At 41.1% G+C, this 25,509-nt stretch overlaps 1 protein-coding gene across 3 annotated transcripts; it reads right to left on the bottom strand.

Moving 5' to 3' along the window:
- Nucleotides 1-9,114: 9,114 nt before the first annotated feature.
- LOC139368620 (complement receptor type 2-like) lies at nt 9,115-17,602 on the bottom strand. Of its 3 annotated transcripts, none has more exons than XR_011627001.1 (14): nt 17,382-17,563; nt 17,043-17,234; nt 16,579-16,675; nt 16,433-16,506; nt 13,964-14,185; nt 13,445-13,624; nt 13,164-13,337; nt 12,729-12,974; nt 12,428-12,613; nt 10,549-10,645; nt 10,353-10,426; nt 9,998-10,177; nt 9,630-9,709; nt 9,115-9,523 (listed from the first exon to the last, which is right to left on the bottom strand). XR_011627001.1 is itself a non-coding variant. In XM_071107712.1 (14 exons), the coding sequence occupies exons 1-14, from the start codon at nt 17,434-17,436 to the stop codon at nt 9,510-9,512; spliced, it is 1,971 nt and encodes a 656-aa protein (XP_070963813.1). In that variant the 5' UTR covers nt 17,437-17,602; the 3' UTR covers nt 9,115-9,509. The 3 variants fall into 3 exon arrangements, 2 of the variants coding, with proteins under 2 accessions (XP_070963813.1, XP_070963814.1); XM_071107712.1 differs by having other exon boundaries at nt 9,630-9,809; nt 17,382-17,602; XM_071107713.1 differs by lacking the exon at nt 13,964-14,185 and having other exon boundaries at nt 9,630-9,809.
- Nucleotides 17,603-25,509: the final 7,907 nt, after the last annotated feature.

The following is a 25,509-nucleotide window of genomic DNA, read 5'->3' on the forward strand; positions in this document are numbered from 1 at the left end:
ATAATTTGTATTGTAATCAAATGTGTCCTTTTTTGTGGACAGAGAATATTCAAATTATACCCAGTATGCTTTGAAAGAGTTAATTTTCACATAATATTTTCGTAATTTAGCAGACACTTATAGCAGACAAATATAAGGTTAATGGAACATAAGGCAGAGTGCACATAGGGCTGAGGCAACATTGGTTGAGGGAACATAGGGCTGAGGGAACATAGGGCCAAGGGAACATAGGGCCGAGGGAACATATGTTAATGGACCATAGGGCCCAGGGATCATAGGGAAATGTAAACATAGGTTGAGGGAACATAGGGCCCAGGGATCATAGGGCAATGTAAACATAGGTTGAGGGAACATAGGGCCCAGGGATCATAGGGAAATGTAAACATAGGTTGAGGGAACATAGGGCCCAGGGATCATAGGGAAATGTAAACATAGGTTGAGGGAACATAGGGCCCAGGGATCATAGGGAAATGTAAACATAGGTTGAGGGAACATAGGGCCCAGGGATCATAGGGAAATGTAAACATAGGTTGAGGGAACATAGGGCCCAGGGATCATAGGGAAATGTAAACATAGGTTGAGGGAACATAGGGCCCAGGGATCATAGGGAAATGTAAACATAGGTTGAGGGAACATAGGGCCCAGGGATCATAGGGCAATGTAAACATAGGTTGAGGGAACATAGGGCTGAGGAAACATACAGTGGCAAGAAAAAGTATGTGAGCCCTTTGGAATTACCTGGATTTCTGCATAAAATTGGTCATCAAATGTGATCTGATTTTCATCTAAGTCACAACAATAGACAAACATAGTGTGCTTAAACTAATAACACACAAAGTATTGTATTTTTCTTGTCTATATTGAATACATCATTTAAACATTCACAGTGTAGGTTGGAAAAAGTATGTGAACCCCTAGGCTAATGACTTCTCCAAAAGCTAATTGGAGTCAGGAGTCAACTAACCTGGAGTCCAATCAATGAGACGAGATTGGAGATGTTGGTTAGTGCTGCCTTGCCCTATAAAAAAAACTCACATAATTTGAGTTTGCTATTCACAAGAAGCATTGCCTGATGTGAACCATGTCTCGAATAAAAGAGATCTCAGAAGACCTAAGATTAAGAATTGTCTACTTGCATAAAGCTGGAAAGGGTGTTCATCAGTCCACGGTAAGACAAATTGTCTATAATTGGAGAAAGTTCAGCACTTTGCTACTCTCCCTAGGTGTGGCCGCACTGCAAAGATGACCGCAAGAGCACAGTGCAGAATGCTCAATGAGGTTAAGAAGAATCATAGAGTGTCAGCTAAAGACTTCCAGAAATCTCTGGGAACTCTAGGATACTAAACAAGAATAGTGTTCATGGGAGGACACCAAGGAAGAAGCAACTGCTGTCAAAAAAAAAAAACATTGCTGCAAGTCTGAAGTTTGCAAAAGTGCACCTGGATGTTCCACAGCGCTACTGGCAAAATATTCTGTGGACAGATGAAACTACAGTTGAGTTGTTTGGAAGGAACACACAACACTGTGTGGAGAAAAAAAGGCACAGCACACCAACATCAACCTCATCCCAACTGTAAAGTATTGTGGATGGAGCATCGTGTTTGGGGCTGCTTTGTTGCCTCAGGGCCTGGACAGCTTGCTATCATCGAGGGAAAAATGAATTCTCTGACCAAGTACACAAATAATAATCAAAAAGTAGAACAATGGGTTACAGCCTCAATCATGACTGCAATTACTACACTGCTCTGTAGTCTCTCACTCTGCCTGTCTGCATACACAGCAGCTGTGAGGAGAGACAAGTCTGCATCAGCTCACGCAGACACCTGCCTAACTACACATCTATCCAGCACAACCCTGGACTGCCCTCTAGTGGCAACATTGTGCTCACACAAGCTCTGAAGGTTGACCACTTGTTTATGGTCATGTTCACTGCTAAAAGTTCTTGAATGTTGCAGATAGAAATACCACAAATAGAGCCGACGTGATTCCTTCTACATGTCAGAGACGCATATTCTACATTGATAGTATATTTCTATCTGAACGTTCCAAAATGTTGCATCCTGCTGAACATGCCCTATGACAAATGTCAGTGCTCTTCTCATTGGCTCTCTCAATCGCAGTAGCCATTTAGAAAACATGTCAAACAAATGATAAACACTGATACCTTATGAATTTATACACTGAGTGTACAAAATATTAAGAACACTTTCCTAATATTAAGTAGCACCCACCCCCCTTTTTCCCCTCAGAACAGCCTAAATTCATCAGGGCATGGACTCTACAAGGTGTTGAAAGCATTCCCACAGTTGTGTCAAGTTGGCTGGATGTCCTTTAGGTGGTGAACCATTCTTGATACACATGGGAAACTGTTCAGCGTGAAAAACCCAGCCGCATTGCAGTCCTTGACAGAAACCGGTGCAAACCAGCTTGCTGGAGTTTTTCAGGGACTTATTCATTTAGTTAAGTTACCTTCCCTATCCCAGTCTGTTGTCCCCACTTGCTTCAAGATGTCCACCATTGTTCGTGTACACAGGAAAGTGAAGGTAACTTAACTAAATGACTATCACCCCATAGCCCTCCCTTATAATCATGAAGTGCTTTGAGAGGCTAGTTAAGGATCATATCACCTCCCTCTTACCTGACACCCTAGACCCACTACAATTTGCATATTACCTTAACAGATCCACAGATGACGTAGTCGCCCCCCTCCTGTACTCCCTGTTCACCCATGACTGCGTGGCCACGCATGTCTCCAACTAAATCATCGAGTTTGCTGACAACACAACAGTGGTAGGCCAAATTGACCAGCTTCAATTTGCTTACCGCCCCGATAGATCCACAGACAATGCAATAGGTTTCACTTTGCACACTGCCCTATCCCATCTGGACAAGAGGAATACCTATGTAAGAATTCTGTGTATTGACTATAGCTCAGCATTCAACACCATAGTACCCTCCAAGCTCATCATTAAGCTTGAGGCCCTGGGTCTGAACCCCACCCTGTACAACTGGGTCCTGGACTTCCTGACTGGCCGTCCCCAGGTGGTGAAGGTAGGAAACATCACCTCCACTCCGCTCATTCTCAACACTGGGGCCCCACAAGGGTGCATGCTCAGCCCCCTCCTGTACTCCCTGTTCACCCATTACTGTGTGGCCAAGCACGCCTCTAACTCAATCATCAAGTTTGCAGACGACACAACAATAGTAGGCTTGATTACCAACGATGACGAGACAGCCTACAGGGAGGAGGTGAGGGCTCTGGGAGTGTGGTGGCTACAAAACAACCTCTCACTCAACGTCAACAAAACAAAGGAGATGATCGTGGATTTCACGAAACACGAGAGGGTGCACCCCCTTATCTACATCGACGGGACCACAGTGGAGAAGGTGGAAAGCTTCAAGTTCCTTGGTGTACAAATCACTGACAAACTGAAATGGACCACAAACACAGACAGTGTGATGAAGAAGGTGCAAAAGAGCTTCTTCAACCTCAGGAGGATAAAGAAATTGGTCTTGTCACCTAAAACCATCACAAATTTTTACAGATGCACAATTGAAAGCATTCTGTCGAGCTGTATCATTGCCTGGTATGGCAACTGCACGGCCCGCAACCGCAAGGCTCTCCAGAGGGTGGTGCGGTCTGCTCAACGCATTACCGAGGGCAAACCCAAGGTAAATAATTTAAAGGCAGTGCTACCAAATACTAATTGAGTGTATGTAAACTTCTGACCCACTGGAAATGTGATGAAAGAAATTAAAGCTGAAATAAATCATTCTCTACTACTATTATTCTCTATTATACTATTATTCTACTATTATTCTGACATTTCACATTCTTAAAATAAAGTGGTGATCCTAACTGACCTAAGACAGGGATTTTTTTACCAGGATTAAATGTCAGGAATTGTGAATGAAAAAAAATGAGTTTAAATGTATTTGGCTGAGGTGTATGTAAACTTCCGACTTCAACTGTATATACTGTTTTCTATACTATTCTACTGTATCATAGTCTGTTCCGCACTGACATCGCTCGTCCATATGTATAAAGTCTTAATTCATTCCTACTTTTGTGGGTATTGGGTATATGTTGTGTAATTTGTGAGATATTACTTGATAGATATTACTGCACTGTCAGAGCTAGAAGCACAAGCATTTTGCTACACCCGCAATAACATCTGTTTATCACTTGTATATGGCCAATACAATATGATTTGATTTATTAGCAACAACTCCGCCGAAAATAACCTCTTCAGAAATATCAACAAAACAAAAGAGCTGAACGTGGACTTCCGGAGACAGCAGACAGAGCATGCCCCCATCCCCATTCAGCTCCCGAGTGGCGCAGCGGTCTAAGGCACTGCATCTCAGTGCTAGAGGTGTCACTACAGACCCTGGTTCGATTCCAAGCTGAATCTCAACCGGCCGTGATTGGGAGTCGAATAGGGCGGCACACAATTGGCCAAGTGTTGTCCGGGTTAGGGTTTGGCCGGGGTAGGCCTTAATTGTAAATAAGAATTTGTTCTGAACTGACTTGTCTAGTAAAATAAATAAAAACATAAAGGGGTCTCAGTGGAGAGGGTGAAAATCTTCAAGTTCTTCAGTGTGCACATCACTGACAGCCTGAAATGGTCCACCCACACAGTTTGGAGGAAAAAGGGGGAGGCTTGCAAGCAGAAGAACACCATCCCAATCGTGAAGCATGGGGGTGCAGCATCATGTTGTGGGGGTGCTTTGCTGCAGGAGGGACTGGTGCACTTCACAAAATAGATGGCATCATGAGGGAGGAAAATAATGTGGATATATTGAACATCTAGAGACATCAGTCTACCTGAAGCATTTGACCCAAGTTAAACAGTGTACTTCATACATTTTCCCTGACACCCAAAGTAGTCGTTACATTTTGAATGCTTAGCAGGACAGGAAAATAGTCTAATTCACAAACTTATCAAGAGAACATCCTTGCTCATGCCTACTGCCTCTGATCTGGCGGACTCACTAAACACAAATGCTTTGTTTGTAAATTAAGTCAGAGTGTTGGAGTGGGCCAGCCCCTGGCTAGCCGTAAATAAAATAAAAACTAGAAAATCTGGTTTGATTAATATAAGGAATGTGAAATGATTTACAGTGGGGAGAACAAGTATTTGAAACACTGCCGATTTAGCAGGTTTTCCTACTTACAAAGCATGTAGAGGTCTGTAATTTTTATCATAGGTACACTTCAACTGTGAGAGATGGTATCTTAAAGAAAAATCCAGAAAATCACATTGTATGATTTTTAAGTAATTCATTTGCATTTTATTGCATGACATAAGTATTTGATACATCAGAAAAGCAGAACTTAATATTTGGTACAGAAACCTTTGTTTGCAATTACAGAGATCATACGTTTCCTGTAGTTCTTGACCAGGTTTGCAAACACTGCAGCAGGGATTTTGTCCCACTCCTCCATACAGACCTTCTCCAGATCCTTCAGGTTTCGGGGCTGTCGCTGGGTAATCCGGACTTTCAGCTCCCTCCAAAGATTTTCTATTGGGTTCAGGTCTGGAGACTGGCTAGGCCACTCCAAGACCTTTAGATGCTTCTTATGAAGCCACTCCTTAGTTGCCCTGGCTGTGTGTTTCGGATCGTTGTCATGCTGGAAGACCCAGCCACGACCCATCTTCAATGCTCTTACTGAGGGAAGGAGGTTGTTGGCCAAGATCTCGCGATACATGGCCCCATCCATCCTCCCCTCAATACGGTGCAGTCGTCCTGTCACCGTTGCAGAAAAGCATCCCCAAAGAATGATGTTTCCACCTCACTGCTTCACGGATGGGATGGTTTTCTTGGGGTTGTACTCATCCTTCTTCTTCCTCCAAACACGGCGAGTGGAGTCTTGACCAAAAAGCTCTATTTTTGTCTCATCAGACCACATGACCTTCTCCCATTCCTCCTCTGGATCATCCAGATGGTCATTGGCAAACTTCAGACGGGCTTGGACATGCGCTGGCTTGAGCAGGGGGACCTTGCGTGCGCTGCAGGATTTTAATCCATGATGGCGTAGTGTGTTACTAATGGTTGTCTTTGAGACTGTGGTCCCAGTTCTCTTCAGGTCATTGACCAGGTCCTGCCATGTAGTTCTGCGCTGATCCCTCACCTTCCTCATGATCATTGATGCCCCACGAGGTGAGATCTTGCATGGAGCCCCAGACCGAGGGTGATTGACCGTCGTCTTGAACTTCTTCCATTTTCTAATAATTGCGCCAACAGTTGTTGCCTTCTCACCAAGCTGCTTAACTATTGTCCTGTAGCCCATCCCAGCCATGTGCAGGTCTGCAATTTTATCACTGATGTCCTTACACCCTCTCTGGTCTTGGCCATTGTGGAGAGGTTGGAGTCTGTTTGATTGAGTGTGTGGACAGGTGTCTTTTATACAGGTAACGAGTTCAAACAGGTGCAGTTAATACAGGTAATGAGTGGAGAACAGGAGGGTTTCTTAAAGTAAAACTAACAGATCTGTGAGAGCCGGAATTCTTACTGGTTGGTAGGTGATCAAATACTTATGTCATGCAATAAAATGCTAATTATTTACTTAAAAATCATACAATGTGATTTTCTGGATTTTTTAGATTCCGCCTCTCATAGTTGAAGTGTACCTATGATACAAATTACAGACCTCTACATGCTTTGTAAGTAGGAAAACCTGCAAAATCGGCAGTGTATCAAATACTTGTTCTATATTTTAGCAATAACATTGCCTTTTGATACCTACATTTCAATCCGAATACTTTTAGAATTTTACTCAAGTAGCATTCTGCTTGGTGACTTGCACTTTTACTTGAGTCATTTTCTATTAAGGTATTTTTCCACCACTGAGCATCAAAGCTGGGACTGAGAGACTGAAAAATAACTTCTATCCCAAGGCAATCAGACTGTTAAATAGTCACCAACAGCTGGCCTCCACCCAGTACTCTGCCCTGAAATTAGTCATAGTTACTAGCCGGTACGATACCCTTCACCTTAGAGATTGCTGCCCTATGGACATATGTAACAGTTTTGCTTCTTTCCCTCTCCACTCCCCTACCTGGGCTCGAACCAGGGACCCTCGCCACACATCAACAACTGACACCCACGAGGCATCGTTACCCGTCACTCCACAAAGTAAAAAAAAAAAGTTTACATACTGTTTTACCCACTTCATATGTACAGTATATAGTGTACTCTAGTCAAGGCTCATCTTACATACAGTGCATTCGGAAAGTATTCAGACGCCTTGACATTTTCCATAAGTATTGATACCCTTTACTCAGTGCTTTGTTGAAGTACCTTTGGCTACTATTACAGCCTTGAGTCTTCTTGGGTGTGACGCTACAAGCTTTGCACACCTGTATTTGGGAAGTTTTTCCCATTATACTCTGCAGATTCTCTCAAGCTCTGTCAGGTTGGATGGGGAGCGTCGCTGCAAAGCTATTTTCAGGTCTCTTAAGAGATGTTCGATTGGGTTCAAGTCTGGGCTCTGGCTGGGCCACTCCAGGACATTCAGAGACTTGTCACGAAGCCACTCATGCATTGTCTTGGCTGTGTGCTTAGGGTCATTGTCCTGTTGGAAGGTGAACCTTCGCCCCAGTGTGAGGTCCTGTGTGCTCTGGAGCAGGTTTTCATCAAGAATCGCTGTGTACTTTGCTCCGTTCATCTTTCCCTAGATCCTGACTAGTCTCCTAGTCCTTGCCACTGAAAAACATCCCCACAGCATGATGCTGCCACCACCATGCTTCACTGTAGGAATGGTGCCAGGTTTCCTCCAGACGTGATGCTTGGCATTCAGGCCAAATAGTTCCATCTTGGTTTCATCAGACCAGAGAATCTTGTTCCTCATGGTATTTGGGTCCTTTAGGTACATTTTGGCAAACTCCAAGCGGGCTGTCATGTGCCTTTAACTGAGGAATGGCTTCTGTCTGGCCATTCCACCATAAAAGCCTGATTGGTGGAGTGCTGCAAAGATGGTTATCCTTCTGGAAGGATCTCCCATCTCCACAGAGGAACTCTGGAGTTCTCTCAGGGTGACCATCGGGTTCTTGTTCACCTCCCTGACCAAGGCCTTTCTCCACCAATTGCTTAGTTTGGCCGGGCGGCCAGCTCTAGGAAGAGTCTTGGGGGTTCCAAACTTCTTCCATTTAATGATGATGGAGGCCACTGTGTTCTTGGGGACCTTCAAAGCTGCAGAAATGTTTTGGTACTCTTCCCCAGAGCTCTGCCCCGCCACAATCCTATTTCGGAGCTCTACGGCCAATTCCTTCGTCCTCATGGCTTGGGTTTTGCTCTGACATGCACTGTCATCTGTGGGACCTTATATAGACAGGTGTGTGCCTTTCCAAATCATTTACAATCAATTGAATTTACCACAGGTGGACTCCAATCAAGTTGTAGAAACATGTCAATGATAATCAATGGCATCAAATCAAATCAAAGTGTATTTGTCACGTGCGCCGAATACAAGAGGTGTAGACCTTACAGTGAAATGCTTACTTACACCAACAGTGCAAAAAAGGTGAACAATAGGTAAGTAAAGGAATAAAAACAACAGTAAAAAGACAATGGAATATAACAGTAGCGAGGCTATATACAGTAGCAAGGCTATAACAGTCATAAGGCTATATACAGGCACCGATTAGTCGGGCTGATTGAGGTGGTATGTGCACCATAATTTGCAAATAAATTCATTAAAAATCCTAAAAAGTGATTTTCTGGATTTTTTTCTCATTTTGTCTGTCATAGTTGAAGTGTACCTATGATGAAAATGACAGGCTTCTCATCTTTTTAAGTGGGAGAACTTGCACAATTGGTGGCTGATTAAATACTTTTTTGCCCCACTGTATTTGGTATGATAATTTTATTTGTCATTTAGTAGACGTTCTTATCCAGAGCAATTTACAATGGTGGGTGAATACATTTTAATTTAAAAAAAAAAGTTTCCATACCGGTTGCAGGAATTGAACCCACAGCCCTGGCATTGCAACCGCCATGCTCTACCAACTAAGCTACACAGAACACTATGATACTGATATTTTTGCATCTGTAGAAGTGTTTAGAAACATATTCTATTCTTACAATAAAAGTGACTCCAAAATGACAACGCAGAATTTAACATACATTTTTATTGTAAACAAAATAAATCAGAAACAAACAAAGCAAACAGCAAATGCATCTAACACATTTGTAGAGTCACACGTTTGATGCAGTCATTGTGTGCTATGAATATGGGACCAAATAATTAACTTTGAGTACTTTAGTACACAAGTGAATATTTCCCCAATACTTTTGGTCCCCTAAAATAGGGGTATATGTACCAAAAGTGCTGTAAAATTCACAATAACATGATTCCAGAAGACAGAAGGGGTATTTAAAGACAACAGTCATTAGGAGATTAATGTATTATAATAAAATGCATTGAGTTTGATTATTATGGTAAAAGTTATGGTAAAATGGTTGAGTTGAAGACATTCAGTATCATGATCAATGGTATTAGACCTTCAGTACCGCCGATCTGGAAAAAAAGAAAAAAAGGGAACATTTTATACAATGCACTTTAGTTATGTATCAGCCTACAAAAGGTTATATTGTCAGTAAATAGACCCTTCAGAATGACTCACATTGACATGTGGGAAGGGCAGGAGTCCATGTCCCATCCAGGCTGCATGTGACGGTGCCTGGTCCATTCATCACCATGCCCCTAAAGCAGACAAATGTCACAGAGTCCCCAAACTCAAGTGGCATTCTAATTCCTCTTGTCATTTGGGCATATTGTACTTTGGGATAGGGACATTTAATATCTGTGAACAGAGATGAAAGAGTCAACATAAGCTTTTACTTTATTGGTTTTAAAGGGGTTGGTTCCTTAATATTACTCTCAGGGCCAAGTTCTCAACACTTAAGGGATGTTCCTAGTTTGCTAAAGGGAAAAAAACATAGCAAAAATAGTGCAGCTATAGAAGCTATAGAGTTGAACAGAAAATGGCACCTTTGCACTCTGGAGGTGGCGCACTCCATGTCCCATCTTTGGTACAGTAGAGCTCACTCGTTCCAATCAGTTTCCCTACGCGACACCGATAGCCAATCACAGTGCTGTAAACGTAAGGTGGTTCCAAATGGCCATTTATCTCTCCATTTACCACCTCAGGAAGTTTAGCACACTGCACCGCTGAAAGTCACAAACACAATGTACATTTACATGACCTTTTTTTAAAGATTATGGGTGACAGAACTGAAGTTCAGGGATGTTCTAAACTAAAGCAAAGTTACCAAAAGCAATTGAACTATGACCCAGGTGTAAAACTGTGTGGTGCAGTAGACCATCTAAAAAATAAATGTGACACCTTCACATACAGGAACACGCCCATCCCAGCCATCATTCATGCAATTTCTTACATTCTGTCCAACCAGCTGATACCTGGTGTAATAATGGGTACAAAAAGTGATTTAATATGACAACGCATAATTTTATTTGTACACTGCAACAATTATGAGAGAAGCCTTAAGAGCAAAAAGACATATTTGCAGAATAGAACGTACCCCTCATTACAAACCCCTGTGGCTGTATCTCCAAACTGTGCACCGGTATAGACGAAATGACCAAAAGACATCTCTCCAGCTGAGCCACATGATTTGCCTTTGGACAAGAAAATGTCATTAAATTACATTTTTCAGAAGCCACAAAACAGACAAACATTAACTACCACAGAGTGATATATTCTAGACCACCTATGGCTCTGCTGCCACCTAATGCTTAAACAAGAGAATAATGTTCTTTATATACTGTAGTACATAGGAGGAAGAAGTATTAATGATGTGTCAGAGTATATGAAAAGTATATGTAGAGTAACTAACTGTACATATACAGTACCTGTCTAAAGTTTGGACACACCTACCCATTCAAGTAAAAAAAAAAAAAAATCTACATTGTAGAATAATAGTGAAGACATCAAAACTATGAAATAGCACATATGTAATCATGTAGTAACCAAAAAAGTGTGAAACAAATCTAAATATATTAGTAGCCACCCTTTGCCTTGATGACAGCTTTGCACACTCTTGGCATTCTCTCAAACAGCTTCACCGGTATGCTTTTTCAACAGTCTTGAATGAGTTCCCACATATTCTGAGCACTCGTTGGCTGCTTTTCCTTCACTCTGCGGTCCAAATCATCCCAAACCATATCAATTGGGTTGAGGTCGGGTGATTGTGGAGGCCAGGTCATCTGATGCAGCACTCCGTCACTCTGCTTCCTGGTCAAATAGCCCTTACACAGCCTGGATTTGTGTTGCGTCACTGTCCTGTTGAAAAACAAATGACAGTCCCACTAAGCCCAAACCAGATGGGATGGCGTATCGCTGCAGAATGCTGTGGGAGCCATGTTGGTTAAGTGTGCCTTGAATTCTAAATAAATCACTGACTGTCACCAGCTAAGCCCCCCCACACCATCTCCATGCTTCACGGTGGGAACCCCACATGCGGAGATAATCCGATCACCTACTCTGCGTCTCACAAAGACACATCGGTTGGAAACAAAAATCTCGCAGTTGGACTCATCAGACCAAAGGACAGATTTCCACCGGTCTAATGTCCATTGCTCATGTTTCTTGGCCCAAGCAAGTCTCTTCTTCTTATTGGTGTTCTTTAGTAGTGGTTTCTTTGCAGTAACTCGAAAATGAAGGCCTGATTCACGCAGTCTCCTCTGAACAGTTGATGTTGAGATGTGTCAGCTACTTGAATTCTGTGAAGCATTTATTTGGGCTGGTAACTCAAATGAACTTATCTTCTGCAGCAGAGGTAACTCTGGGTCTTCCTTTCCTGTGGCGGTCCTCATGAGAGCCAGTTTCATCATAGCGCTTGATGGTTTTTACAACTGCACTTGAAGAAACTTTCAAAGTTCTTGAAATGTTCCGTATTGACTGTAAAGTCATGATGGACTGTCATTTCTCTTTGCTTATTTGAGCTGTTCTTGCCATAATATGGACTTGGTATTTTAGCAAAAAGGTCTATCTTCTGTAAACCACCCCTACCTTGTCACAACAACTGATTGGCTCAAACGCATTAAGAAGGAAATCAATTCCACAAATTAACTGTTAATTGAAATGCATTCCAGATGACTACCACATGAAGCTGGTTGAGAGAATGCCAAGAGTGTGCAAATCCGTCACCAATGCAAAGGGTTTGCTCCTTTGAAGAACCTCAAATATAAAATATATTTTGATTTGTTTAATACTTTTTTTGGTTACTACATGATTCCATGTGTGTTATTTCATAGTTTTGATGTCTTCATTATTATTCTACAATGTAGAAAATAGTAAAAAAAATATTAAAAAAAACTTGAATAGGTAGGTGTGTCCAAACTTTTGATTGGTACTGTACTTTCATCTATTCAGGCACATCATTTCATATGGTTACTTACGTTCACATCTCAGAGTTACTGGTGTCCACCTCCCACTGACGCAGGTACTATAGTAAGTGCCTCTTACTCTCATGTATCCCAAGGCACAACTGTACCTGACCCGGTGACCAGGACCAAAATCTACCTGTGCTCTACAGCAGTCAGAAAGGTGTGCGTTGGAGAGGTACGGTGGCACTCCACATCTGCCTACAGGAAAGGGAGATAGATAGAAATCACATCTGTTATAAAACCAATGCATCATAACATGTATTATATATTGCAATGCTCAAAGTAACAGATATTGGCTGGTGTTTGTGTTTACCATCAGGCTTGGGGCTTTTAATTATATCATTAAAGGGCAGACAAAGTGGGAGCTTGGGCTGCCACTGGCCGTCTGGTCCACAGGTGAGCTGCTGGGCTCCAGTCAGGAGGAAGCCCTCGGAGCAGACCAAGGTCACTGAGTCTCTGACCCTGTACACTGAGACAGTCTCACTCAGCTTCACACTGTTGGCCACTGAAGGAGCAGGGCAGGTCACTTCTGCTGGAACCACTTGTGGTTCACCTCCCTCTAGAATGATGACATTTAAAATGCTATTGTGGTTTTGTTTAATTCATTCTTGCATCTATAATGACATAAACAAAAGTGTGCCTCATCTTGGAGATAAGAGGAAAAATGACCTCGTACTTTGGTAAAAAGCACAACATTGAGACTAGGCTTACAGTACATTCAATCCTTTGAAAACAAGAGATCCTTTACCTGGCACACATTGTGGAATCTTTTCCTTCCATTCCCCAGATCTTGAACATTTTATGCGGGCAGCACCTTTTAGCAGGTTTCCTTTAAAGCAGGAAATGGTTACATCTGATCCAAATCTTCTTTGCTTGATGGATGGCCTACCATTTGTTATGTTTAATATAGGGCACTTAATCTCTACATGAGTAAAAAAAAAAAGAAGCAGAAGCAGGTTAAAACAAAACTACAACACATTTGACACAGAGTCTGTATAGCAGTTGTCTTAATCATGTCAGGATACTTACGTATGCACTGTGCAAGAGAAGGAGTCCATTTTCCGTCAACCCCACATGTGACAGTGTTCGATCCATCCAAATAATAAAGGTCCTTGCAGGAAAAGGACAAAGAATCTCCAGATCTATAAACTTGCTTCAACCCATTGATCAACCTCTTCCCCTTTGCATTGGGGGCATTGCAAGTGATCTCTAGAAAAAAATAAGCAGAAAATAGCTCATAGAAGTTTGGTGTCTCTCTGTGGCAGATGGCCATGCCCTATCATTACAGAGCACTCCTAACAAATCATCACTGAAGAATGATAATTAGAGTTTCAAAAACAACAGAACAGACACAGCAATGTCTCCAAAGAGTGGGAGTTGGAATTACAGGAGCTAGGCACCGCCATAACAAATCAAGGCTCCAAAGCAATGAATATGGATGGGCCAGACACCCCAAAAAAGTGAAAAGATTTCAACTTTGGGCACCCTTAAGTGATGTTGGGCACCCCTACTGAGTCAATGTGTTATTCAAACCAGGATGGACCTCACCTCTGACAGAGGGCAGACAAAGTGGGAGCTCGGGCTGCCACTGGCCGTCTGGTCCACAGGTGAGCTGCTGGGCTCCAGTCAGGAGGAAGCCCTCGGAGCAGACCAAGGTCACTGAGTCTCTGACCCTGTACACTGAGACAGTCTCACTGAGCTTCACACTGTTGGCCACTGAAGGAGCAGGGCAGGTCACTTCTGCTGGAACCACTTGTGGTTCACCTCCCTCTAGAATGATGACATTTAAAATGCTATTGTGGTTTTGTTTAATTCATTCTTGTATCTATAATGACAAACAAAATATGTGCCTCGTCTTGGAGATTAAGAGGAAAAACAGATGCCTCCATCGAGACAACGACCTCATGCTTTGGTAAACAGCACATCAACATTATGGGTGCCTGTGATTTGGTCGATTTTCACAAAATGTCATCCATAACAAAACAAACAACAAATCAGGTCCTTTGGAGTAAGGATTGTTGACATATATTCCACATTTTTATCTTAAAGCATAATTGATAAATAAATCCTTGAAGTTGAAACATTATGGAATCTTAAAGGAGGTCTGGGTAAGGCCAAAAACTCACAAATGTTCCATCTGTAAATGCTAGAAATTGATGTCATAAGAAACTTTACTGTTCGCTCTGTAATATGAGTAGTAACTTCATTTCAATAATAATTTCCATGCATTCATTTGTTTTTTAAATATAAACATACATATTGAAGATATACCATTTTTGATTTGGCTACATTTGTTTCATATTGTTGAACATAATATACTCTACAGGCTTATCAAAGTTTCAGAGTGGGATCTCTGCTAGTTTGAAAGTTAAGGTCCATTTTATAGAGAGAAATTGGTATATTAGGCAATGTAACCAATTGAAGCCCTCGTTTTACTTGCATCACTGCAAATCCTGTAAATTACCAGCAGAGGGCAACCATTTTGAATCCAATTTCACAATGTTGGTAATGCTTACAAATTGGATCATAACCACTGAGGTATAATAAGAACTGATGTTCCGACTGTTTTTTCAAGGAAATCTACTCAAGTTCCAATTCATGAACTGTCTATTTCCGAGTAACATCTGGTTTATACAGACCAACATCACATGCGCACCAGCACTTAGTGAGCACAGGCGACATCATCACATCATCCAGAAACATAGCAGACGTTGGATGAATATAAAATGTTAATATCTACATCTATGAGTGATGCAAATAATATATTTAAAAAATTCTGCTTTAGTGAAAATTATTTGAATAATTAAATTGATTTTTTTGTGCACAAAGGTGATGACTAAAGTGTCTTATTAGGAATTTTCAAATCTGACTTCTCTATGTGGCCGTCTATAGAAACTCTCTTTCTGGGCCAGGTGTCAGTTAAACTGCGGTACCGAAGCAAAACTGTAGGAGCAGTCGAAACCGTGCTTCTAGACAAGAGCCCTGGCCCCTTGATCATAACATAAGTAGCAGAGATCCCACTTTAAACTTCAATATGCCCATAGAGTATATTATGTTCAACAATATTAAGATATTCATATGACACCATTGTTTGCTTTGTAGCACCTACAGATAAAACATTGTGGAGTCTTAAAGCGGCAATAAGCAGTTGAAGCAATAACAAAGCGGTTTTCCCGCCCCTGTTTTGGTAAAAAGCTGAAGGGTGGGGCAGGAGAAATGGAAGCACTCAAATTCATGGACAGTGCTATGGATGCATGGACTGACCATCCAAGATATATAGTTTTAACCATGTAATAAGGCTACATAGTGTTTGTTTACATTTACTTTGTTTACAAACATTGGAGTAAAACAAGCTTATATTTTGGGTTCTGATGGGGCACTAGAGTTGAACTAAGCCTATGCGGCATTTCTAAGTTATATTCTATAAGAATCACTGGGTATATATAATTAATTTGTAAGTCAAAAAAATGTATGTAGCAGCAGATTTCCCCTTTAAATGAGACATGGGTTAGGCCAAAATGTCACAAATAGTCCAACTTCAATTGATTATTTGTCAATTATGCTTTAAGATACAAATGGCAAATATGTCAACAATCCTTCCTCCAAAGGAACCTTCAGTGGATTCACTTTTGTGAAGAAAAAAAATGAAAAAAAATCATGGTCTTTTTTTTTGTTCTAGTCTGGCGAGGAATCATCCTTACAGGACATTAGCTAGGCCATTATTACCCATGCTGTGGTAGCCTAAAGGAACATTTGTTTACATGATATTCTAATGCTTTTGTAACAATGGGACAATTACGGACTGAATGTCCAAGGCCAACATGGTCAAGTCTCAACAACAGGATCTTGGTGTGTCATGCCAACAATCAACTAGACAAGTACAGGGCATGCCAGTCTGGTATTTCATACAGCAGAACCTACTAAATTGATTAGGATGCATGTTATATGTCCTACTTAGAAAGGAACGGGCCTGATTGCTGCATTTTACTTTACGATTGATCATTGAATGGTGCATACCTTCACACGTGGGAATCTCTCCACTCCAGCCAGAGTCCTTACATATTCTGTATTCCATCCCCTTCAGTGTAAACCTGTGCAAATATCACAGAGATTAAGAAAAGGCCCAGGCTATAGGCCTATTTCATTACATTCAAGACACTTACCCCTCATTGCACACTGCATTTGCTTTGTCCCCGAAAAAAGCCCCCATATAGTGAAAGTATCCATTGAATAACTCCCCAGCAGACCCACAGTTCTTCTCTGAAGAGAGGATGGGACACATTAGAAAACAGCAGGGCAGTCAGGGAATGAATCCAGGGTAAGATACTGTGCCAAACTCAACATAAATAACCACAGGGAACTGTTTGTGCCAAACAGCGCTAAAACAGGCACACTGCAGTCCTCAAGGACTGAACTGAATATAAATGTTATTCCCAAATGTTCTCTTTGCAACCACCAGAGGGCCCCAGTAAATGTAAGTGTCAAATGACATTTACTTGCCACAACAACCTCATCCCAGAGACAGTTATAACCATAATGATATGATGGTATGATATTCATTGAACCAGTGTTATGCACAACAACAATATATACTTATCTAAATGCTTAGCTGTAGGCATTTACTTACTTTCACACGTCATGGTTAACTGTGTCCATTTTCCAGCTTGACACTTGATAGAGCGAATGCCACTGTTCTGAGTGTAGCCCTCGGCGCATCTGTAGAGGACTTTTTGTACATGGCTGAATATACCCTTTTTCATGTCCTCGATTTGCGTGTGTGGATAGGACGGCGGCGCACCACATTTCGATGGAACTTGAGCTGTTTAGAAACAAATGAGCCACATCAGCAACAGTGGCAATTCAAATCACTGCGTTTATCCGATAAATATGTAAACGTGCTACAAATGACATTGTCAGTGTTAAAGTGGACAGTGCAATGTTAATTTTATGAAAACAACAATCTTACCTGAGGCATGTAGGGCAAGTGATAAGAAGAACACGACATTATACACCAGATTCATCGTTTCATGTGCATTCGGATCTGTACGCTCACCCGTTTAAACGTTATTGAGTTTAATGAAATAGTCTGTCGACTGGGTTATATTTTGTAGTTGGAGGGGAGGTAACGTAAAATGACGAGTAGCTTTGTAGGCCTACGTAGCTAGGCTATTCAGATTTATTTACGTCAAGTAATCTGAGTTTTTCCATTGGTAATACTTAGACTCACTCCTAATTTGGAACCATGTATGATAGATAAGTGGTTCAAGAAACACTCCAACATAGGAGTGGGTCAAAGTTTCCCACGGGGCAAAAAACAGTGGTATAAAGTAAAAAACTTTAAAGTGCTACTTAAGTATTTTTTTGTGGTATATATACACATTACTATTTATATTTGACAACTTTTACGTTTACTCCACTACATTTCTAAAGAAAATAATGTAGTTTTACTCCATACATTTTCCCTGACAAACAAAAAGTACTCATTTACATTTTGAACGATTAGCAGGACAGGAAAAGGGTGCAATTCAGTTATCAAGAGATCTGGTGGACTCACTAAACACAAATGCATCGTTTGTAAATTATGTCTTAAGTGTGGAAGTGTGCCCCTGGCTATCCGTAAAAAAATGGTGCTGTCTGGTTTGCTTAATATAAGGAATTTGAAATTACTTATACTTTTACTTTTGATACTTAAGTATATTTTAGCAATTACATTAACTTTTGATAGTCAAGTATATTGAAAACTAAATACTTTTAGACTTTAACTCAAGTTATATTTTACTGGGTGACTCACTTTCACTTGAGTAATTTTATTTGAAGGTATCTTTACTTTTACTCAACCATGACAAGTGTGAACTTTCTTCACCACTGGTCAAAAAATGGTTGAAACAACATTATTACCAAGTCATTTCAACCACCAAAATCTACTTGATGATGTTGAATCAATGTGGAAAACTAATTGGATTTGCAAAAAGTAATCAATGTGAAAGACATGTTGTATTTTTTTTCACCCAACGTTTTACCTAAATCAAATGACATGGTGGATATTCTTTTTTAAATGTGTTTACTTCACATTGAATTCAAATGTAAATCAAAACTAGACATAGAATTTACATCTGTTCTGAGTGTGTTGTATGTTTTACAACCCCATAACAGCATCTGCAGTAACCAAGTATTCCAGCCACTCTCTTCCTATGAACCAGTTGCTATTAAATAAAACAATTTTAGGGTAGGAATCTAGACTAAACTGGGCTGGGTCTTCTGTTCCAAGATCATCAGGAACAGTCGAAGGTGGAGGCGGCTGTGGAGCCATTATCCTGGCAGCGCTTGTGGAAGGGTGGGGCTCTGAACACCAAGCTTGCTCGAGTTTAGCAGCATCATCGCTGTTGTCTTGGCGACAGCCTCAGTGGTTTAATGCTCCTGCTGCTCATCGCTCTCCTTTGTTTGGGTACTTTGGCAAAGCCAATCTTAGCCTATTTAGCTAGCTTGAACCAGATAATATGCCAAGGCTAATAACACTAATGCTTTTTACAGCTACAGATGAAGTCGGAAGTTTACATACACTTAGGTTGGAGTCATTAAAACTCGTTTTTCAACCACTCCACAAATGTCTTGCTAACAAACTATAGTATTGGCAAGTCAGTTAGGTAATTTACCTTGTGCATGATGCAAGTAATTTTTCCAACAATTGTTTACAGACAGATTATTTAATTTATAATTCACTGTATCACAATTCCAGTGGGTCAGACATTTACATACACTAAGTTGACTGTGCCTTTAAACAGCTTGGACAATTCCAGAAAAGGATGTAATGGCTTTAGAAGCTTCTGATAGGCTAATTGACATCATTTGAATCCATTGGAGGTGTACCCATGGATGTATTTCAAGGCCTACCTTCAAACTCATTGCCTCTAGATTGACATCATGGGAAAATCAAAAGAAATCAGCCAAGTTGTGGACCTCCATAAGTCTGGTTCATCCGTGGGAGCAAATTCCAAATGCCTGAAGGTACCACGTTCATCTGTACAAACAATAGTATGCAAGTATAAACACCATGGGACCACGCAGCCGTCATACCGCTCAGGAAGGAGTCGCGTTCTGTCTCCTAGAGATGAACATACTCTGGTGAGAAAAGTGTAAATCAATCCCAGATCAACAGCAAAGGACCTTGTGAAGATGCTGGAGGAAACAGGTACAAAAGTATCTATATCCACAGTAAAACAAGTCCTATATCGACGTAACCTGAAAGGCTGCTCAGCAAGGAAGCCATTGCTCCAAAACCGCCATAAAAAAGCCAGACTACGGTTTGCAACTGCACATGGGGACAAAGATCATACTTTTTGGAGAAATGTAGAACTGTTTGGCCATAATGACCATTATTATGTTTGGAGGAAAAAGGGGAGACTTGCAAGCCGAAGAACACCATCCAACTGTGAAGCACGTGGGTGAAAGCATCGTGTTGTGGAGGTGCTGCAGAAGAGACTGGCGCACTTCACAAAATGGATGGCATCACGAGGAAGGAAAATTATGTGGATATATTGAAGCAACATCTCAAGACATTAGTCAGGAAGTTAAAACTTGGTTGCAAATGGGTCTTCCAAATGGACAATACCCCAAGCATACTTCCAAAGTTGTGGCAAAATGGCTTAAGGACAACAAAGTCAAGGTATTGGTGTGGCTATCACAAAGCCCTGACCTCAATCATAGAGAAGATTTGTGGGCAGAACTGAAAAACTGTGTGTGAGCAAGGAGGCCTACAAACCTGACTCAGTTACACCAGCTCTGTCAGGAGGAATGGGCCAAAATTCACCCAACTTATTGCTGGAAGCTTGTGGAAGGCAACCCAAAACGTTTGAACCAACAATTTAAAGGAAATGCTACCAAATACTAATTGAGTGTATGTAAACTTCTGACCCACTGGGAATGTGATGAAATAAATAAAAGCTGAAATAAGTAATTCTCTCAACTATTATTTTCACATTCTTAAAATATAGTGGTGATTCTAACTGACCTAAGACAGGTAATTTTAACTAGGATTAAATGTCAGGAATTGTGAAAAACTGAGTTTAAATATATTTGGCTAAGGTGTATGTAAACCTCCAACTTCAACTGTAGATAGCTAAGAATGAAACAGCTTCAACTGTAAACTTGACCCTGCCCTTACAATTCAAAATCAAATATATTACAGCTCATGTTATTCACATAGCCTACCACAGAGATGAGAAGTGATTTTTCCCACTTTTTATGGAAACCCAAAGGAGTCATACGACTCATACCTAACTGCCCAGTGACTTTCCATAGCCCCCTTAAAAACACAGCAGCACGCCCTGTCCATTGTGCGCAGGGGAGATACAGATTTGTTTTGCACCAACCTGTCACTCAGTTATTTTAACTTTTTTGCTATTTTTATATAGGGACATACAACTAAAACTGAGGGGGCTAAAGTTTGAACTGAGGGGGCTAAGCCTTCTGTAGCCCCCTCATGGAGCCATGCCCGTATCAGCATTTGATCAGTATTTAACTCACAATTTCATCTACTAACTACACTATCACTATTAAGAAAACACAACATTTTGTACTTTCACTATTCAAAAATGAGAATCAGAATTTTCCTAAATTACAAATAGAGTAATACAAGTTTCTATGCGACTCATGACATTGCACAACACCTTCTCCACACCTTAAAGTGTTGTTGGTTTAGGACTTTAGATAAAGGGTAGCTCCTGTACAATTAAGTATTTTACAGTCTTGTGGAATATTCCTACACTGATACACAAACAACAACAAGGGTGTGAAAGGGGTGGGTATAGCATGACAACTATGTTACAGTGCACCACAAAACAGCTACTTTAATGTCAGCCTTTAGTGGTTCTCTCTTCACTGGCTGTACCTATTCAAATGAGAATCAGTAATACATTATATCAAAGCATTGTTAGAAACCCCTAGCTGGCTGAACCAATTAAATATTTCTAAGAATGACTTTGTTTACTGTACAAGGGCACTTAAAATATATCTATATTTATTTATTTAACCTTTATTTAAATAGGCAAGTCAGTAAAGAGCAAATTCTTATTTACAATGACGGCCTACCAAAAGGCAAAATGCCTCCTGCGGGGGCGGGGGCTGGGATTAGAGATTAAAAAACAAATATAGGACAAAATACACATCAAAACAAGAGAGACCAAAACGCTACATAAAGAGAGACCTAAGACAACATAGCATGGTAGCAACACAACATGACAACATGGTAGCAAAACAACATGGCAGCAGCACAACATGGTAAAAACATTATTGGGCACAGAAAACAGTGCAAAGGGCAAGAAGGTAGAGACAATACATCACTCGAAGCAGCCACAACTGTCAGTAAAAGTGTTTCCTGATTGAGTCTTCGAATGAAGAGATTTGAGTGTTTTCTACAGCTCGTTCCAGTCACTAGCTGCAGCGAACTGAAAAGAACATCGACCCAGGGATGTGTGTGCTTTTGGGACCTTTAACAGAATGTGACTGGCAGAACAGGTGGAGGATGAGGGCTGCAGTAGGTATCTCAGATTGAGATCTAAGAGGGTTTTATAAATAAGCATCAACCAGTATACTACAGAGTAGTATAGAGTGCAGTGATGTGTCCTACAAGGAGCATTGGTGGCAAGTCTGATGGCCAAACGGTTAAGCACATCTAGCCACTCAAGAGCACCCTTACCTGCCAATCCATAAATTACATCTCCATAGTCTAGCATGGGTAGGATGGTCATCTGAATCAGGGTTAGTTTGGCAGCTGGGCTGAAAGTGGAGCGATTACAATAGACAAAACATAGATTTAACCTTAGCCTGCAGCTGTGATATGTGCTGAGAGAAGGACAGTGTACCATTTAGCCATACTCCCACGTACTTGTATGAGGCGACTACCTCAAGCTCTAAACCTTGATAGGTAGTAATCACACCGGTGGGGAGAGGGGCATTCTTCTTACCAAACCACATGATCTTTGTTTTGGAGGTGTTCAGAACAAGGTAAAGGGCAGAGAACGCTTATTGGACACTAAGAGCGTTTAACACTAAATCCGGGGAGGGTTCAGTTGACTATAAGACTATCTGCATATAAATGGATGAGAGAGCTTCCTACTGCTTGAGCCATGTTGTTGAGAAGAGTGTGGGGCCTAGGATCAAGCCTTGGGGTACTCCCTTAGTGACAGGCAGTGGCTGAGATAACAGATGTTCTGACTTTATACTAGGGCTAAATCAATAATTAGAGGTAATTACTTCCCTCAATAACGATATAAAAACGTTTAGATTCATTTTTGATAATGTCGATATAGAATAGTTAGGTACAGCAGTCCATTTCACCTCTGTGACGCAGCAGGAACGTGCGGAGAAGTGACAATATGCACGTGGAGAGGTATACGCCCACTAAAAACCACTTAGCAACTCAAGTGATGGAGTAGACACTATTAACCACGAAAAATGAGTGATGTAGGCGAAAACAGTGGCAGTGATAGCTATGGAGAAGGAGCAGCTTCCAACAAAGAAATGATTGATAAAAAGGGTTGAACTGTTTCAGTAATTTGGAAGTGGTTTGGCTTTTTGAAGTCCGACAAAGAGCAGAGCAATGTTTGGTGCAAATTGTGCCGTAGACAGCTGGCTACGAAGTCTGGTAATACCACAAACCTTTTTCAAAATCTGAAGCAAAATCACTCTTTGGAACATGCAGGAAGTTTGAGTTTGCGCCACAGTATTGATTAACACCCCTCAAGCACCAGCCAATCTAGTGATGTTTGCCCAAAGCAGTCAACACTGACAGCGTTTATGCCCTACAAGCAAACATCAAAAAGACAATCACAAATGCTATTATGCATTGCTAAGGACCAATTAGCACAGTCGAAAAGGAAGGTTTCAAGAGGCTTATCAAGTTAATTGACCCCCAGGTACGTGCTCCCTGGCGGCAAACACTTTTCATTCAAGTATAATTGTGTGTAGCTCACATATTAAATAAAAAAATGTAACCTTTATTTAACTAGGCAAGTCAGTTTTACTTCTTATTTACAATGACTGCCTATCGGGGAACAGTGGGTTAACTGCCTTGTCCAGGGGTAGAACGACAGAGTTTTACCTTGTCAGCTTGGGGATTCAATCTAGCAACCTTTCGGTTACTGGCCCAACGCCCTAACCACAGTTTGTTAAGGCATTCTTGAGTTTGAAGCAGATATGCACCTTTTAAACATTATTGGATTAATATCGTGATAATTATCGTTACCAAATGAAAAAAATATATAGATATCGTGATAATTTATTTGCCATATCGCCCAGCCCTACTTTATACACTGCACTCTTTGAGGTAGTTAGCAAACCAGGCCAAAGACCCCTCAGAGACACCAATACTCCTTAGACGGCCCACAAGAATGGAATGGTCTACCGTATCAAAAGCTTTGGCCAAGTCAATAAAAATAGCAACACAACATTGCTTGGAATCAAGAGCAATGGTGACATCATTGAGGACCTTTAAGGTTGCAGTGACACATTCATAACCTGAGCAGAAACCAGATTGCATACCCGAGAGAATACTATAGACGTCAAGAAAGCCAGTCAGTTGATCATTGAATTGTTTTTCCAACACTTTTGATAAACAGGGCAAAATATAAATAGGCCTATAACAGTTAGGATCAGCTTTATCTACCCCTTTAAATAAAGGATCCACATCATCAACATTAAGGAACATGGGCAGCTGTGAGGAGGGTTTATTCTCCAGGTCTTTAAACATTTTCCAGAACTTCTTGGGGTTAGACCCACAGAGAGAGAACTGCTCCTTAAAGTAACTTAAGCCTTCCAGATAGCCTGAGTACACTTATTTCTAATTTGCCTGAATGAGAGTGTCAGCCTGAGTATGCGTGTGCCAAGCGATTTACCAAATGGAATTATTGAAGTGGAGTAACTCTGCCAGATCTCATTTTCTTTATGGGTGCGTATTTGTTAACGATACCAATGAAAATATCAAAATCAAAATATAATCTTCGACAGAGGGACCAAGCTGATTCTACAGTCGTACCCAAAAGTTTTGAGAATGACACAAATATTAATTTCCACAAAGTTTGCTGCTTCAGTGTCTTTAGATATTTTTGTCAGATGTTACTATGGAATACTGAAGTATAATTACAAGCATTTCATAAGTGTCAAAGGCTTTTATTGACAATTACATTAAGTTGATGCAGAGTCAATAGAGTCAAGACCTTTGCAATCCGCCCTGGCATACTGTCAATTAACCTCTGGGCCACATCCTGACTGATGGCATTCTTGCACAATCAATGCTTGGAGTTTGTCAGAATTTGTGGGTTTTTGTTTGTCCACTCGCCTCTTGAGGATTGACCACAAGTTCTCAATAGGATTAAGGTCTGGGGAGTTTCCTGGCCATGGACCAAAAATATCAATGTTTTGTTCCCCGAGCCACTTAGTTATCGCTTTTGCCTTATGGCAAGGTGCTCCATCATGCTGAAAAAGGCATTGTTCATCACCGAACTGTTCCTGGATGGTTGGGAGAAGTTGCTCTCGGAGGATTTGTTGGTACCATTCTTTATTCATGGCTGTGTTCTTAGGCAACATTGTGAGTGAGCCCACTCCCTTGACTGAGAAGCAACCCCACACATGAATTGTCTCAGGATGCTTTACTGTTGGCATGACACAGGACTGATGGTAGCGCTCACCTTGTCTTCTCCGGACAAGCTTTTCCTTGCCTGTGATGCCCTTTTTGTGATAAGCAATGATGACGGCATGTGTTTCCTTGCAGGTAGCCATGGTTGACAGAGGAAGAACAATGATTCCAAGCACCACCCTCCTTTTGAAGCTTCCAGTCTGTTATTCGAACTCAATCAGCATTTCAGAGTGATCTCCAGCCTTGTCCTCGTCAACACTCACACCCGCGTTAATGAGAGAATCACTGACATGATGTCAGCTGGTCCTTTTGTGGCAGGGCTGAAATTCAGTGGAAATGTTTTTGGGGGGATTCAGTTCATTTGCATGGCAAATAGGGACTTAGCATTTAATTGCAATTTATCTGATCACTCTTCATAACATTCTGGAGTATATGCAAATTGCCATCATACAAACTGAGGCAG

The sequence above is a fragment of the Oncorhynchus clarkii genome, chromosome 16, assembly GCF_045791955.1.
Source record: "Oncorhynchus clarkii lewisi isolate Uvic-CL-2024 chromosome 16, UVic_Ocla_1.0, whole genome shotgun sequence".
Lineage (NCBI taxonomy): Eukaryota > Metazoa > Chordata > Actinopteri > Salmoniformes > Salmonidae > Oncorhynchus > Oncorhynchus clarkii.